We start from the raw sequence: 18,850 nt of genomic DNA on the forward strand, positions 1-18,850 counted from the left end.
TTGATAGGTGTAGCTTCTGTAGGCAATAGAGAATGCAATGGTCAGCCAATCAAGAGAAGATAAAGATTATATTTCAGAAAGACTACATAAGTAGTTTGGTTTGTTTTTTTTTTTTTGCGGGGGGTGGGGTGGGGTGGGTGTGTGTTGTTTGGTTGGTTTTTTTGTCATGTTTTTAACCTGACAGATATTATAATCCATTACTCTAAGCAGCTCATGAAAAAATGTGCTTTTTTGTTTTAAGCATGTGCTTGGTATTTTTGGTTTGATGTTTATTTGGGTGTTTTTCTGTAACTCACTCCTAATGTCTGTTATAGCTTGGGCTTTTTTTTTTTTTCCTTTCTCTTTTTTAATGAGGTCTTCCCAGAACAAAATGAACCGCATTTCATTCGATACTGGGCTAAGACCCAGTAGGGCCTGTTTGATCTAACTTCGATAGCTGATTTAAACCTAGCTTAGTTTTTCTTTTTGCATCATATTGAAAATAGTAGTTATATCAGCAGTCATCTTTGGCCAGAAATTTAGGTAGCTGTCATTGTGACTTGGCCTTCTATTTGTATATACCTTATGTAGTCAAAGAAACAAACATGGAGCAGAAAGAAACCTATCGCTTTCTATAAACTTTCTCTCTTCCCCTCCTGTGATAACTAATGATGTCTGAGCTGCTGAACAGGAAGAAAAACTTCTTACCCTTCTCTTTCCAAGATCTCGAATCTGATCATGGATTTAGGAGATTTGCTCTCTAGAAGGCCAGCTTTGTTAATGGGCACTGCAAGGGTCAGAGGTAGGTTCTGCCAGTTAAAAATGCTTTGTTTAACTGAATTGTAGCAAAGCCACGCAAAATAGCTTGGCGTTTGTTTTCCACAATTACTAAAGTAGTAAAAGCTTTGAATACATTTGGGTTCATTACAGGGATGGTTCTACGAAGGCTAATGTGTCTCATTTGGCTTATCCGTGTTGCCCTAGGAACTCAGGATGGAATAGGTCTTCCAGTGGGTTAGACCCTCTCTGTATTGAAAGAGGATCAGTAAACCTGGGTAACTTCTAATATCATCTTTGTCCTGACAAGTTTCCAGTGAAGGAGACTCTAACCCCTTTAGACAGTTTATTTATAGTGCTTTTTGCCCTTGATGTTTTTCGAGATATCCAGCCTTTCTGGTTGGTAAGATAAGTTGGTTTATACTCCCCTATCCTCAGTGAATTGCCCACTATATTTGTAGTTCTTTGGTTATTGGATTATGGTTTCCATGTTCACCCATTTTCTCTCTCTAAGTCTTTTTTACAGAAACAAAACTGCATCATCCCTTTCTTATATGTGACAGTTTTCTTTGGTTTATGTCATGATTCTTTATTCTTTACCCTTCAGTTGACACTCCTGTTTCTTACAGTAGTAGCCCAGAATGAGGACAGACCTTCATCTGAGTCACTTCTAGTGTAAGGTGTAGTGGGACTGTGCCTTTCCAGAATCCTGCTAAATTATGATATATGATGTTGGTACTTCCCAGAATGAGGATTTTTCTTTTGTTCAATAGTATCCTGATGTTGGCTTCTCTGTGCCTTGCGATCTACTTGATCCAGTACAGTCTGGTGTCCTTTTGTGTCCCATTGTTACTTAAGTAGGATTTTTCTTTATGCAGTCATGGGGCCTGTGGTGCTTTATGCTGTCTTTCTTGGATTTCATCGTTTTGATTTTTGAGTCGTCTTAACTCAGGATGGTCTTTGCAGATAGCTCTCACCGCCTTTCAGCTTGGTGCTGTTTGCTTGTTCTATTCCTTATTCCTTTGTCGAAAGCATGATTAAAAATATTAAATAGTATACCAGTAGAACCTCACTATAAATGCTATCATACATCTACAGCTGGTGGTTGAGAACTTTAAAAAACAAACAAGCAAACAAACTGACCCTAATTTTGAACTTCATTCCACACAACTTTGTCCCAGTCGTAGTCTAGCTTGAGTGGGAGAATGTATTTTTTTTATTGTGTCCCAAGTCTTGTATTGCTTTTCTCCTAGTCACTAGGACAATTAGCCCATTAAAGAGAGAAACTAGACTCTGTCAAGCCAATTGGCTTTATCCTTTAATGCTCCCAATTGTTAAATAATTTTGTTCTAGTATCTTGCTGAAACTTGAGTCAGGCTGAGTCATCTACTACTTCCTGCATTTTTATTTACCCATCTTGTGATTTCTCTTTTACTCTTCTTTTTTCTTTTTCTCTTCTGCAGTACTTGATGACTTCTTCCATCTTCCTGTAGTTCTCTAAACAATTTGTTTCCAAGGGTGAATTTCATTAGATGCTCTTGACTGCCAAATATAACATTCAGTAGCCCAGTCTGTTTTTTATTCTAACTTGTACTCATATCCCCTTGTTTAATTTGGTTGTATGGAATTAAACTTTTGTGTGGAGACTGAAGCAAAGAAGCCTTTATGCCATCTGGTATTTGCTTTCTTTCTATGTCTGATAATGGATATACTTCTTTCTTTCTGTTTCCATGATTAAGTGCTTTCCTTTGGGGCATAAGTAGTACATGTTTCAATGTGTTTAGGGTTTTTTTTCTTCTTTTTTTTTTTCTTCTTTCTGTAGTAGAAATGTCATCTTTGTTTTTAGTGCCACCAATAGTATTGTTGCTCACTGAATCTTTTCTAGGGAAAAGGATTAGCTCTCCTGGTCTAAAAGCTACTGGGATTTGAATAAACACCTACAATAAGATTGAGTATGTTAAAAGAGAAGTCTAGCTGGGAAGAAGAAAGCTCTTGTATCACCTGTAAAGTGATGAGAAGTTGCATTTTCTTCCCTGTGACTTTTTATAACAATTTTTCCTTTACTGTTGTGACAGCCCACTATGCCTGTTCCTGTTTAAAACTTGATACAAGTATCTGTACTTTTCATCTTGAAAATCAGGTTAGGACAGTATGCTTTGCAGAAGATTTTCTCAGAGTATCAAATGATGCCTTGTCTTGTTGGATGATGCAGTCAGCTACAAAATACTTTCAAAGTAGGCTAGTGGAACAAAATATTAAGTGTTCATTTTTTATGCTTTCATGCAGTAGCTTACCCTGGTTTAAGTAGGACAGAGAGATCCTGAGGATTGTCTGTTCTCTCTGAAGTGCATTCCACTGGTATGTGGTACGTTGATGTAGAGCAGGCTTGAACTTGGAGAGTTCAGCTGCAGAATGTTGTTGGTAGGCTTTTGGCTGGCAAACCTTCCATCAGAAGTCAGATTGAAAAGCACAAGATACGACCTTGACATCTGCTACAAGTTTTTTCTTGTTTTCTTAGGAGTTGGGGGGTGGTAAGGAAATTAATGATTGAAAAAAAAAAAAAATTCCCATTCTAGTTTACTGGAAGTTTGGGACTTATCTTTAAACATTTCCATAATGCCTGAATATACTTTATCTGAACTGCACAGTTCAAATGACAGTAGGAAAAAATGTGTGAATGAGTGGGGGTTTTAAAATTTACTTTAAAAATAGAGTTCCTAAATCGAAAAGCTGAAAAAAGTTGGTTTGACGCATTCAGTGAAAGGAAAGTTGTTCCTTACAGATAACACTGAATTCTGTGATTAGGGTCATAAGCTAGAAGTTCTGTAATTGACTAAGAAGGGAAAAATAAAAGGTGAGGGCTGATGATTATGTGGCATCCTTTTCTATTAATACACATCTTCTCTGGAGAGCATTATGGAGACTTGATTTTTTAGGGAAAGAGTGTAGTCTTTTCCCCTACTCAAGGTGGACGTCTTTGTGGGGCCGGCTCTGAATGGAGGAAGTTTCTAGAATGCTGCAACCTTCTGGGAAGATCACCCCTGCAGTGTAGAACAAATAAGATGGGTCAGAAGCAAACTCCTTCCCGTTTGGTCGCAAAACTAGCTGTGCCAAGCGTTCACCCTGTTTTGTGCAAAAATACCTGTGCTCCTGCATCAGTATGAACCTCATGTTTTGCGTGTGTTTTTTTGCATAGGTGCAAGAAGCATCACAGCTTCTACAGGAAGGGGACAGAAGAGCAGCCTGGAGGATCCAATCCTTTGTGGGATTGGAAGTTGGGAGAGGTCACTTCCCCATGAATCCCAAGGATCTAGGGGTCTAAAAGACTGTAACCACTGCCTTCTCTGCAGACTCCCAAATACTGCCTCTTCAGGGGATGTTGTTAAGGAAATTGAGCTTCCTGACCCCTGCTCATGTGTAGCACATTGTCATCTAGGAAACATAAATTTGTTGATAGCCATATGTTTCTCAAATAGGATATTTTCAATATAGCTGTTATGCTGCGCGTCAGTGAACACAGTTTGTGGCATATGAGGAAGAATTTCTAACAACAGTGTGACAGAGGTTGAAGCCTTAAAACTGGTTGTTGGAAAAATAACATTTGATGGCTGCTTTAAAAACTATCCGTGGAGATGAATTTGGGCTTTCTAAAGGTCCTGATAAGAATATTTCTTCTTAGGGCAGACTGTTGTGCAGTGTACCAGTTGTCTTCAGGAGACTTGCTGGCCTCATCTGTTAAATGTCATTTGGAAAATAGGGCATTCCCTTTAAGGGAATGATTAAATAGGGACACTGCCTCAAGGGGTAGTTTTCTGCACATTTATACAGTGACTGATAAAACCATATGGGTCTTGTAAGTCTATTCTATTTGAATCAGCTTTTATTGAAAGACAGAATTGCTAGAAATGCACTGAATGGGTGAATTCCAAATAAGTGATTCACGCTGTAAAACAGCTAGGAATATGAAAGCACTGGAAATCAGAGCTGAGTGAAAGTTAGAATTCAAATATACATAGGATGTGTAAAAATTGCATTGTTACTCTGCAATATGCATATGGACTATGTTATGTTTTCCCATACAGACCACTAGCTCCATTGTTTGCACTGTCATAATTATTCAGTTGTATTATTTGCAGAGGCAGTGTAATGTACTGTTGACACTCTAGGATATGACAGAAGTGATGGTGATGAGAAAAAATAATTTTGGATAACAACGTAAATTATCAATGCTGAAGATGCATTTATTTAATCATGAACTGCTTCAGTGTAGAAATAAAGACTAGTTTCTCACAAGATGGCTTTGTGTGGTGATTAGCAGGAGCATATTCATGTGACACGGCAAGCTAAACGTAGTTTAATCTGATAGTTTTTATTCTATGAATAGCTTAATAGAGTACTGATGACTGAGGGAGGGTGAGCTGATCTGTGTCAGAATCTAAAGACTGCTTCTCCTGCTAGTGATTTAATTTAATTGCTAGCAGCTATTGTACTTGTATAACAAGATCTGGTAATAGGAAATGTTTTTTTGCTTTTCATAATGTGACTTTAACTGCTAAAAATCAGGAGTGGCCTTGTAACGTGAACTGCCAGCTTCTGTGTAGACCACAGTTCTCAAGATCTAATTGGCCACAATGTTTGCAATACTACTTGGTATACACAGTGTTTCTGATGATTTCCCGTTTGCTTTAAATAATGTCACTGATGTACTTATGCAGAAATCAATCTTTTTTTTTTTCTTTTTCTTCCTTTGGTATTAGGAGGTAAGTCGTGGTTTGGTTGTGCTTGATCTCAAAAATCAGTGATGGTAATGGAGCAAATGTTTGTGCTGGGTTTTTAGTGAAGTTGACAAAGCAGTTTCCTTTGTTCTGGAATATTGTTTTCTTGGCATTCTGGCAGAACCTAGAAGCTCTTGTTGCACAAGGTGCTGCACAAAGCTTGTGGAGTAGATGTGATAGTCCATTTAAAGATAAATGTGATTAAAAAAAGTAAATTTAGCTTATGTATCGAATCTAGAAAAAATTGCCTGATGGAAGAAATCAAGTCTCAAAACATATATAGCTACTAATCTGCAAATATGTGGAAGGATGTATTAAAAGCTGGTGTGTGTTTTCTGTATAGAAACGCATGACAATTCTCTCTAATTATTTGGGAATGAGTGTTTTGCATTTGACAAAAATAGTCCTCCTGTTGAACTTTGAAAAATACTTCATGCTTTAAATGTTTACTGCTAAACTAGCACTTGAAAAATTCATTGTCTTCTTGAGGCACAAAGAAAGATCAGTAAAAAGATAGGGAAATTGACAGGGTAAAGATAGGGAATTTTTTTCTTTGCTTTTGTACAGCCAGATTGCACTAATTTACACTTCGGTGATATGGATTTGTGCAGAAACTGGAATGAATGGCCTAAAATGTAAGACTTGAACTTTTGCCTTCTCACTTGAAGTTTATTAAGATTCTGCCATTCACTATGTGTCAAACTGACTGTTGACTGTCTGCATTATTACATGAGGACAGTTACTGCAATGATTTAAATCACGCATGTGTGTCTTGGTTCTATTGATTTCTCTATATATTATAAATAATTTAAGTAAAAATTTCCTGAATCTTTGGAAATTATTCACCTGTGCATTTGTAAGCTATGATAACAAGATTATGATGCTAAATTTAATTTGGTCCCATTTATTTTATTTAAAGCTGTCAACACCATTGCAATGTCTGTATAAATATAGGACTCAGCCCTCCGATGTTTTTCATGGATTCCTAGTCTTAAAAAAAAAAAAATCTCTTTGAAGTTAAGCTCTTTGTAGGCAGAGGTCAGGTCAAAACGAGGAAGACTGGGGAAGCTGTGATATGTTTAATTTTTCCCTCTGCTTAGGTGAAGTTGCTTACATTTGCTATTATTAAAACGAGTTTCGGGGTGGGGGGGAGACTCTGGGGCATAGATGCAAAAAATCACTAGCTTTATTGTAACCTGTTTTGCAGAAAGACTTTTGAAAAAGAGAAAAAACATGCCCGAGGAAGTGGAAATGTTAATTACTTGATATTTGTAAAGTAACTCGTTATCAGTGTATGGGGTGTGTGTGGGGCTATAATTGTGTTAAAAAGAATTAATGGGGGAACTTTATTTGCTTCTTAGTATCTTCTACTTCAAAGTACTGTATTACTTGTTACAGAAACTGAATTTTGAAAAAAAAAAAATTGTATTTCATTCTGGAGCCATTTAGACCTTCTGGCGTCTAAATCTACATCATCAGTCCATCATGAAAAAGTCACATTCCAAAGCTGCTGGTTGTAACCTGTCCTGTGATATGCAGGGTAAAAAATCTGTCTAAGCTCTATTACAAAGTTATAGTTAGAACTTTGCATAATGAATGTATTTTTGAAAACATGCAGGAAGAATACTGTACTATAATATTGCTACAATATTTAACTATAGCTGTACCCTGTAAAAGTTACTGAAATAAATGCCATAAGAATCGCTCAAAACATTTCATACCTAAGTGAAGATATTCTCCTAATAATCTCTGTTACAGATGTAGTCTTTCGCTTACAAAATCTTCTACCTAAAGCCACCTTTTCAAATCCTTCTTTTTGTCTATTTCTTTAAAAAGCTATTTACTGTAAAATCACACATCTTTCCGCTGACTCCCTGTATGCATTTACTTGCTTTGGAGATTAGGAACAACTTTTTATTTTTAAATTAATTGCTCTAGTTACTGTGTTAAGGTATATTTGAGAATGTGGACCTTAGTAGTTAGAGAAATGAGGACAGGAGTTGAAGGAGATTTGAGCAGGGACTAGCAAGAATACGATGATTAAGTAAAAAGTATGCAAAGATAAGCTTTTCTTGAGATTTCAGTAATGACTGTGAACTAGAAAAATGGAGATTAGAGTATTACTATGGATATCAGATTTCTATTAGCTTCTTGAGACATTAATATTTAGGATAGACCTGAGTGGAAAAGGATCCTCAAATAAATTATGAGATATTTAAAGCCTGTACATTTGTATTGGGAAATGGTCCAGTCTAGTAATGAAAGAACAGAGTGGGGTGTGAATGATTTGACTTTGTTCTCAGTAAGATTTTAATGCATTTAATTGTATCCTGTTTAGACTTTTAAAAGACGTGTATGATATAAACATCAGCAAAACAAGATTTTTATTAGGGTTTGGTTAAACCTAATCTTATTTCTTCCAATAGTTCTGTTTAGTTCACAATGACATATTGTTAATTGAGTTACTTAAAGTGGAAAAAACAATACATTTGAGTTTTCTTTCTTCCTCAAGGAGATTAATTATTTAAGAAAAAACTAACAAGTACTTACAGTAATATTAGCTTTACAGGAGTTTGTCTTTTTGGTTTTAGTGACAGTTCCAAGAAGTGTTGAGCAGGGTGGTCCGTAGGCTTATTAGATGCATGGCTCTGTAGAATGAGCATGTGTGGTTTTTCTTGGTGAGACGATAGACCAGGTCTTGTACTGTCTTGCAAATGCTTTCTGAAAACTCTTAGTGGAAGTGTTTTAAACTGTGTCAATTGTTTTTTATGTAGTTTTGCAGAATTTTAGGCTAGCCAATATATGAGAGTCTTTAACAGCTTTGTGAAATTATCCAGTCAAGTGATATTTATGAAAGGATAGTTACAACATTATTTGATTAGGTATCTAAGGGTAAGATTTGATATGATTTAGATGAAGAGACAGTCATAATCATCATGAGGTTGGCTTTGTGTTGTCTGGAGATGAGGAATATATGATAAGATGTAAAAATAAAGAAGCAACAGTGTGATACAGAATATTGAGTAACACAACAGTGTGCATTTCTATGTACAAATACCTGAAATACAACCCTGTATTCAAGATGCAGTACTAAAATTATGCTATGAATTTTCCAAGAATGTATTGACTTGTCTGAAGTAAAATACATGTTTGCTGCTAGCAAATGGGTTCCACACTTTAAAAAATGGTCATTGGAAATGGCCCCCATCCTGTTATTTTCTGCATAAAGGCTGCAGCTATAAGGAGGAGATGACTAAATTTAATTAATTCCAAGGTCTGTCCTCCTTTATCAGGGCTTACTCTTATTTTCAATGGCAATGCACTACAAAATACAGACAACTAAAGATTTTCAGTCTACCTCCTGTCACAAGAATTAAATTTACTACCAAATTCTAAAAAAATTGAAGGTTGTAAAAGTGCAGGCATGTTAACAAGGCATTTCTGAAATCCTCGCTAGATGAGGAAATAGCAAAAGCTGGTGGTGGAGAAGTACTATTGAAAAAATACTGAGTATCTTAACGAAGTCTGCTCAGTCCGACAGCTCAGAAACACAGAAGCCCCACAGTAGCAGATGGAAAGGAGATAGGCAAGTCTGCAGGGCACTAGAGAAAGAGAGAGGGGAATACCATTTTTTTCATTTGATGTAAATCTATGGTAATTTAACCTCTAGGTGAATAAAATACACACAACTTCTGTAGGTTTGCTATGAAATGAGAAAGTTTAAAATTTGGTGCAGAGTAAGCTTAGAGTTTGATAGCAGCTTCTAAAAGCTTGCATTTCAAAAGAAGACGGACTCCCCAAAAAGAGGTAAATTGGAGGGAGGACAACAAGCTACAATTAATGTAGAAATTAATTGTCATGGTAACGGTGTTTTTATAACATGATATATATTACTGTAAGTTATACGTTGTTTTCAGATATCCAACAATTTGATCAGTCTTGCAGGCAGTGTAAATGTAGATTTGATGTGTCTGAACCTTTTAGCATTGTTGAATACCTTGAAAATCAGATGTTTAACATATTGGGGATAGCATAGAAGAGTGTATCACTTTGGGCAAAACTAACAAGATTTTAAGTGTGAATGCTGGTGGATATCATGGGTTCCTGAAAAACATAGGAAGGGTGATTTATCTTTGAAGTATCATATAATTACTTGATTAGCAGGTCAACCTTTGGGGAAGGTGCTAGTTTTGAGTTTGAGAAGGATGTCTTAAATGCTTTCCTTGCATTTGGCAGCAACTTTGAAAAGTGTTTTGAAATTGTAATGCTGTTTGAATTGTTACAATAGCATAACATTTCCTGTGCCTCACCTTGTTGTCAGAACTACCTGCAGGAAGGTTCCATAGTAAAGTTGTTTTTTGTCCAAGGTAACTGAGCATTTGCAGTGGCTTAAGACTGCACGTAGTTAGCCATGATACTTTATTTATATTTCTATAGATCCATGGGACACATTTTATATGGAAGTCAGGGGACAACAGAGCTGTCAAACGAAGAAGCAAGCAGAGTAATTGTAGGTAAATGAAAGAAAAAATTCTGTAATTAAAGTAAAGATGGGTGCTTGAACAAAAATGTCTAACTTTCAAAATAGAAACAAGATGAATTTCGGCATAACTTAAAGGAGAAGTTGCATGAGCTTGTATATAGGGTAAGATGGAAGGAAAAATCAAAGGGGTATTGTATTAATTAGACAAAAAGCAGAGGCATTGTCATGATGATACTGTAGTATCATATTTCTTTGTGACTGTCAGAAATGCGTGACTTTGGGAAGGTTGCTTTTTAAGCAGTTGTCCTTCATAAGTAGTAAACAAAGAATAAGGTGGGATACAGGAAATCTTGCAGTGGTTTGCAGACTTGACTGTCTCTGGTGCCTAGTGATTAGTTCTACGTGGTTTTTCCTGGAAGCTGACTGAGCTTGTTCTGTTATGCTTTGCCTGAAGATACTTAATTTGGAACATCTGACTTTGATTTTAGAGCTTCTACTACCTTAGTCAGAAGTGTGACAAGCATATATATTCTGGGTTTAGTCCATAGTGCAGCACCATACCCTGTGTTTATAATGCAGCTTTTGGAATAAACTCCAAGCCTTTCCCAAGAAGACATCATAAAAAAACCTGTGTGTGGAGTTTGTAAAGGCCAAAGCATTTTTTTTTTTTTTTTTGGTACTGATCCTATTCTTTAGCAATCAGCTTCACAAGTTTGACAAAAGATGACTTGTATAAATGGATTAGTTACTGCTTGTAAGGCCTTTTGGCAATAGCGAGTTTGATAATTTTTGAAAAACACCAGAGACTGAAATTCAGGGCACTGATTGACTAGATTACTGGTTTCAAACGAATGAGTTGTGCCATGCCTTGCTGGTGGGACAGAACAGATTGCAGAAGTATCAATGAAGCTGGTCTTCAAAAATATGCTGGACTCATTACTTGAGTGCTGTGCAGTGAGGGCCTTAAAGCAACGTGAAGTAGAGTAGAAGATAGGGAACTTCCATTAACTTGAAAGCATTTTTTCAGTCCTCCTGAATCACATAAAAGTGAAGTATACTTTGTATTTAAAGAATGATGCGGATTTTTCATTTTTGAGGAAAGTATTCCATGACAAGGGCAAGACAAAATCAGTGAGGTTTCTATTTCAGATATTTCTAACCTCTCTTTCTTGAGGGATGAATCTGCTGTCTTGAACAAAAGGTCAGTGTCTCCCTGCAGGGAAGAGAAGTTCAGATAAATGGTGCTTCTTAAGGATTAGGGGTGCCTTTGAATAAAACCTCTTTAAGTCTCTGAAACCTGTGGGTTGTTTTGTTTGGTTTGTTTTTTGTTTTTTTTTTTTTTTAAGAAGTGATGATCTTTTACAGTGGAGGAAAGGAAAAAAATTGTGTGCAAAGTTGAAATCATCGAATGTATGGGATATGGTGTAGAGACTCTACATAAAAGCAGGTGAAGAATTTTGAAGAAATGCCATAGGCTTATTTGCTTAGGAGCTGGACTTTTCTGGGAATGAACATATGATAGGAGATAAGATATTGCTGATCAACCTGAAAGCTCAAACTGTTCTGATAAATAAATGATTCCTGGTATACTATAGTTACCTGTTCTGTTTGATAGTGTGAATGTCTTATCTGTTTCATTGAATCCTTCTGTCATTCAAAGGGTAGTATCTGGAAGAAAAACTTGAGTCCCTGAACCAAAAATAGATCTATACCACATTGGACAGCTATGACGTAGCATCCTTCTGTAGGAATAGTGTTTCACAGGCAGTTTCTTCCTGATTTCTAGGATGGGGCAAGATGTGTATAATTTCATAGGAAATCAGGGAGTAAGATGAATTTGGAAACAGAATTGTATCAGCTCATTGATAGGTAAATAAAACTGGACTAGAACATTGCTCTAGTTATTGGAGGAAAAGTGTGGCAAATAAAGTCACTAGAGCTCAATAGCTGACATAAATATCTGTCTTAACATGTAGTATTCTAAAAGTCTTTAGGTATGCTGCATGTGGCACTTGCTTTACAAAATATATAATTTGACACTCCAGGCAGGATAAGCCTCCAGCAAGGGTTTTTTGTCTGAATTTGAAGCCAGGAGGTGGATGGACTTGAGAAGAAGGAAGGGAAGGAAAGGATCATGTTTGAATGAAAGATCTGATTGGCAGATACTATTCTGGATCCAGGTCATCTGTTGAAGAGCATCTTTCAGCCTGATTGAAAGCTGAGGTGACAGCATTTCCTTAATTTAGATCCATTCTGTTAAGACTGGGAAATTGCAATTTTAATACTTTATCTGTAGGAAAATACACAAAGCAGAGGAGATTTAGCTTCAAGGAAAAGTGTGCCTTTGAGTATGTCTCCTATTCTTCAGAATATCTGAACTGTCATCTATAACGTGCAGTTTACAATACACTTTTGCCGCAACAGGCTGAAAAGGTGTATGTATTCAACACTGAGATTTAATTATACCATTTAGCTTTCTGTATAGAAAAGCATAAGATATGGTCTGAGATCTATGGATACTGGGAGGATATAGACACTGGTTCTGTGTGGACCAGTCCAAGTCCAGCATGGCTCACGCTGAATCAAAGCTAAGGTGTTGGCTGCTCTGTTGGACTGTTGATGTCTCTGTGCTGTGCTTCTCAGCACTCATCTTTGCTTGGCTGCACTGTGCCGCTTGGCAGTCTCACTTGGTTGGCTCTGTGTGTTCAGGATATGCAGCACCAAATGGATTCATCTTCCTTGAACCCTGCACACAGGGGTGCATCATGCTGACGCAGGACTCACTTGATATGTAGGTAGATTTGGGGCTGGTTCATGGAAAAACCGTCACAGTTGTCCACATTATGCTCTTTGTTTCCAGACTGTAGCAGATGGACCTTAGAGCTGGTTTGACAGATAAGTGGCTCAGGTCTGTCAGAATTTGAGCTTATGATCTGAGTAGTGCAGGAGACATTAGACTGCTCTATGGACTCATGATGGCTGTAGAAGCAGCGCTGTGCAAATGTAGTTGTGCTCTGTATAAATTAAATTCAGCCAGACCCCAAGCTGCCTCAGCATTAAGCCAGTTCAGTTGTCTGCATGTTAGATGCACAACTTGGGCAACTGAGAATTTACTGTACTTCTGCTGCATATGTTGATTATTAGTATTGTACAAAGATTTTTGTTTGTTTATTCCTGTTTTCAAAATGGCCCCACTTTGTTGTAATGAGACCAAGTTATTCACCATATCAAATTGGTCAAAATTCTTTTTATGTATATTGTTGGTGAATACCAGGTGAGAGAAACTAAGGAAGCATGCACTACTGTGAGATGTTCAAAATGACTTTTGAGCAGGAAGGTATTGTGTTGAGCTCTGGGAGAGGGAAATGACTTGGGGCAAAAGTTCCAGATATCATTTGGTCTAGTGCACTGCGTGTATTCTTGAATGAGTATTTTTCATCTCTATGCATGTAAATTGCTATGTTATAAGGCTTTTTTTTTTTTAAGAATGCCAACAACGAAAACTAGTCCATTCTCAGTATTAAATATTTGTTCCCTTTGAGAGTATCAGTGTTGAATGAGTTTCTGCACACAAAACCTAAATAGACAAGTCTCTGCAGCCTCTGTAAATATACCCTCTAAACCAGCAGCTAGATCAAATCCTGTAAGATAAAATGTAGTCACATCCTCTAACAACAAGAATAGAGTTAAAATGATGGCATCCTTGTTGTTTAGCATTAATGGGAATTGTAGCAAAGACAAAAAATGTATCCTTGAGTGTTTATATGAGTTTCTGTTGGCTTTTTTAAAAAACAAAAATGTTAGTTTTCCATATTTTTTTAAAGGAGATTATGAAGGGTGTGAGTATTGATATGCAGAACCTTGAAAGCAATATTGGAATTAGATAATTAATAAAACTATAAAGGATCAGGTTGGAAAAAAAATGTAGGTAAAAGTATGGCTGATGTAAACTTAGAGGAAAAATAACACTGGCTGAAAAGGAAAACTAAGTGATAGAGAAGGAGAGACATAGTATTTGGAGCTGTGATGTTTCCTGGTCTCTTAGAAGCTCAATGAATCAGTCTGTTGGTACAGCTGCAGTGCTTAGGGCCTAAACCGTAAAGTTCGCCTCTGTTGGAAAGAATTGATAGCTCCTATCTTTTGTAACAGTGTATGCCTCTCTTGATTAGTGTTCCACTTAAAATGACTAAAGTGAAATTATTAGATAAAAATGCAAAGTTTTGAGGCTGACTAAGCAACATGTATCGTATTTATGAACGTTTCTGCCTGTAGTTCTGGATTGTTCAGTTGTAAAGTCACTCCCAGTGGTAGAGGCAAAAATGCTTGTAATCATCATGAAGAAGTTTATAGAATTTCTTTCTAAACGCCAGTTAGCTCAGATGCTCTTGGATATGCTCAAAAAGCAAACTACCGTAAATATATTGATGAAATAAAAGGTGGTGTTAACATTGTCTGTCTCTACTTAATCTGTAGCAGCCTATTACAAGAAATCTTTAACTAACTGGTTTTGAAAACCTGTAATTTAAAATGTCATATTTTGGCAAATCATCAAAATCAATTTCCTGTTACAGGAATAGTTTTTCTTACATTTATCTTTTCTGTGAGAAAGCCTTCTCTGTATGAATTCCTTCATGCTTGAATGACATGATTCAGCTACCGCTAAATCATGAACAATTCTGTCAGGTTAAAGCTTCATGAGTGGTAAAGTTATCTGCTGAAGCCTGCATGGCTTGCAAAGTGCTTGGTTGCAGTTCAGTAGCCCCTTTTGAGTACCTGGGGAAAAAAAAAAAATTGAACGCTTGGAAGACACTCTGAGTGCTGAGAGATGTGAATTTATTTTTTTTCCTCAATTTTTTAAATATAAAAACATTGAATGCCTCATTTAAGAAATCTCGAAGTGACAAAGCAGGTAATAAATTTCAGAACATAGATATAACTGATAGACAGCTATAGAAATAATTGAGAACAAAAAGATGGATGTTTAATTGGGAAGAATGAAATAACTGAGTGGAATTCCTTGTCACAGCAAAACCACATAGAACCTCTTGATTAATTTTTAGTGCGTCTTCCCAAATATGATTTTCTCTGTGTTTTTTTGGTCTTAACTGACTTCTGTTCCGTGTAGTGAAGATCTTTTTGTCAGTCTCATTTGTTTTATGGTACTAGAAAAAGAAGTTACAAACCTAGGACTTAGTTCTAAGCTTAATTTCCCAGCAGTACTCTGATAGAAATTATCCATTTTGCCCTCAGGAACTGAAATTGTTGGAAATTGAGAACTCCTAATATAGTTGGCTAAGAATTCTTTTTTTCCCTCTCTATCCCTTTTTAACAAATTTCCATGATCGTGGTGTTGTCCACGGCCCTAGGCAATAATTAATTCTGTGTCGAGAAGTTCACTGCTGTCTTACTTTATAAGTAACATGTCAGATTATTCTCTCAGGTCACTATGTAGTAATGACGGGATTGTCACTTGTCCGTCACTAGGAATATGAACTCCCTGTATCTCATGAAGCGATCTTCAATTCCAGACAGATGATCAGTTTTTTTTATAGTCAGAGGTGTTTTCCACCTGAAATAATAAGCTTGTGCATCAATTACACCTCGGTTCTTCTTGCTATTATGACAAATGGTTGAAACAGTTCTGAGGCAAGTTTTCTTAAAAATGTCCTAATATAATCCATTGAGTCACTTCAGTGTGTTTTGGACTCTACTGTGTGTTTTCCAAGGTCTCAGTATGAATGCTCTCCTGAAAAGCATGTAGTCATACATTTGCCAGTTGATACAAGCTGAGAAGTGTTCGCTAATTGCTGATCTTCATCTCTCCATGAGTTAGCATGAGTCCATGAGTCCAGTTTTTACCCCAAAGTTGTATCGTGTTGACATTTTTAATAGTCTTTATTTTTAGTCTTTAATTCATTAAGAATTTGCTGTGAAGACTCATGAAGTATCAGCTGTTTTATATTAACTGCCTTTCCCACACTTCATCGATCCTTGTAACTTGGCTTTCACTCTGTAACATGGACTATTGCAATCATTACTGAAAATATAACTTGCTAATGGGAGCTGCCTTGATTTTCTGCTTTTGTTATTTTACTTGTCACTTCACCTAAGCAAGAAGTGCCAGTAGTGTGATCCTGTGGGTTGGGATAAATAAATATGCGTAAGAGCTGATAGATTCTATTGCTTTAATAACGGCTTTATATTTTCAGAGTATCACGGTGCATATAATTTGTGCTTTTTCTGTTTAAAAAGCCCCAACAGCATAACCCAACTAACAAAACCCAAGAGCTTGGCAGGGTAAACATTCTTTTGGAGAAGAAATTTGCATCCTCAAAGTCGTAATAGAATCGGAGAACCTTCCTCTTTATATGTCATGATTTGAAACTTCTTAATTCCAAAATCTCAAAATAAAGAAATACCCTTGCATTGGAAAGAGTGAAATGTTTTATTTCACGTCAGAATCCTTGTATTCCAATACAAAATAAAATTAAAGTGATGCAATTTCAAAGTACTATTTCACAAAATGTAAAAATAATAAACTGTTGAAATTCTTTTGCCTGCTGTGCCTCTTCTCATCCCGATTTTTAGTTTGGATCAACTGATGGAATGTGGTCGGAAGTTTCTGTGGCCAGCTTTTAAAATGTATATATGTTCTGACAGCTATATTCTACTGTTATTAATGCAGTGTATTTTTTTCCAGTGAACAACTTGGTAGATACACAACAGGATTTGTCATTGCTTGCAATTAACCTGTTTGAGCTGAAAACACTTAAGTTTTACTCCATAAGGCCAGCAGTGGCTTTAGCTCTGATACCTAGATGGTCAGCTTTTTCCCTTTTGTGATATACATTGTATACTTCAGTATTGCAGTACACTCAGAACAGACCCCTTCATCATTTGAGGGCGCTGGGATTGGGTGGTGAAGTATTCCTCTGGAAGCTTCATTCTTCTGGAGTTCACTCTGTGTGAGTCTCTGACTGGACATGGCAACTGGGAGAAGAGAGGACGTGGCAGTCTTGTCTCTAAATCCTTAAAAAAAAAATAATCTCATGTTGATAATGTCAATAATGCAAGTAAGTGAAACAAAAGGCTGTAATGGGTTTAAATTTGATATGCTATTTTAATGAAGTATTAGCAGCAAGATAAGTTTTAGCAGTACTTCTTTTTATAGTGGTTGTTGTTGTTAATAACTGAAGTAAAGAGAGTTTGAGAGTTGTTGTAAAGTCTAAGCATTATGCGTGTCTATATATATGTGCACACAGGAAACCTCGACCTGTCTCTCAGCTGGTTGCACAACAGGTTCCTCAGCAATTCGTGCCCCCTACACAATCAAAGAAAGAGAAAAAAGACAAAGTAGAAAAGGAAAAAAGTGAAAAGGAAACAACAAGCAAAAAGAACAGTCATAAGAAAACCAGGTAAAAATTTTAGAAACTTCTGTGGTATTGGTAAAACATAATTTAAAAAAGAAAATAAGAAAACGTTCTGTGATTTTTACTGCTTTATAAGTGGAGTGGCTAACTCTTTCAACAACAAGGCTAAATATTTGTGTGTGAAGTTTTATTGGTTTAGGATGCCTATTAAATGTGAAGAAAACCTGCAGTTTGTAATTTTGACCAGAAGATGGAGACCAGCTGAATACAGAGAGAAAGACTTGGGTATTTTTGTTAAGGGTTACAGATATATTTCTCACACCATACAAAACTATAGATAGGCAAACGGATGATACTAATCTCTGGAAAAGAGAGGGGAGAGGAGTAACTAGTTTTCATGCAAAATAATAATGAGAGAGAGAACCAATACCAGTCTGCAGAAGAGTGGGAAAGTAACATGGTTATTGCCATCCTTGCAGAACTGCAACAACCTTTGCAGGGCTGGACTAGGGTATAAATTAATGTGACAGGATAAGGTATGTGTATTACCTAGCAATAAAAATCTCTATGCTACATCTGGGATGCTGAGGGAAACCTTGGACTCTTAGAACTGAGAACATGAAATATTACAGGACAGACAAGTAGTTGTAAAAGCCTTGATCTTTCTGTAAGACCAGGTGGAAGGAAGGTGCAAACTGCAAAACTAAAGCAGCAAGTTTAACCCCTAAATCATTGCAGTCTAGCAAAAAGTTATTGTGGCAAGAATGCTGTGCCAAAAAGCCCAGAATATACAAGACATGTAGTCTAATCAAACGTGGGAGGAACTATTGATATTTGTTTTTTGCATCTCTTGTGCCTGGAGTAAGATCATCAGGATCAGAACCAGGGAGAGACTGAGTCAAGAGATAACAGTTGTTAAGAAAGTCATGGTTAGGATTAAGGACACTGAGATGTTTCTTCGTTTTCTTTTATTCTAATACTCAAATTTATTAGCTTACCTCATGCAGCTGAAGTACTTCAGTTATGAAGCATTTGACGTTAAAGGGGGTTGGAACTAGATGATCTTTAAGGTTCCTTCCAACTCTAACCGTTGTACGATTCTATGAACATAGTGAGTTTTAATTAAGCTAATTAAATATTTATTAATTGAAATATTGATGGTTGAATTGCAATAGTACATTAAAAATGCAAAAGCGAGGTAGGGAAAAAGGGAGAACGTTTTAAAAATAAATAAAATAAAAATGTTGGACTGAAATACCTGTATGGAGATTTGCATTAAGAATTGCTATTTGAAATAACCAGGCTACTTTTTTTTTTTTTTTTAAATGCTTCAAACAGTTCAATTTTTCACAGGATTGAGTCACTAGGTCGGGAAGCAAGTTAAGAATGCTTGATTAATTTAAGCAGACTTCTTCAGTCCTCTGGGAAAAGGATATCCTTTTCTCTCTGCCTGAAAACTTGTATAT

The 18,850-nt window shown here is 36.5% G+C and overlaps 1 protein-coding gene across 2 annotated transcripts in view; it reads left to right on the forward strand.

Moving 5' to 3' along the window:
* The window catches only part of YAF2 (YY1 associated factor 2), a 35,116-nt gene that overhangs the window by 6,472 nt on the left and 9,794 nt on the right, over nt 1-18,850 (forward strand). For both annotated transcript variants that reach the window (XR_008466586.1, XM_054202791.1), the window contains exon 3: nt 17,277-17,429. Coding sequence is in view for 1 of the 2 variants with exons in the window: in XM_054202791.1 (XP_054058766.1) it covers nt 17,277-17,429 (153 nt within the window). In the remaining variant the exon portion in view is untranslated. The remainder of the gene's footprint in view (nt 1-17,276; nt 17,430-18,850) is intronic.

This window comes from Rissa tridactyla, chromosome 1 (genome assembly GCF_028500815.1).
Source record: "Rissa tridactyla isolate bRisTri1 chromosome 1, bRisTri1.patW.cur.20221130, whole genome shotgun sequence".
Lineage (NCBI taxonomy): Eukaryota > Metazoa > Chordata > Aves > Charadriiformes > Laridae > Rissa > Rissa tridactyla.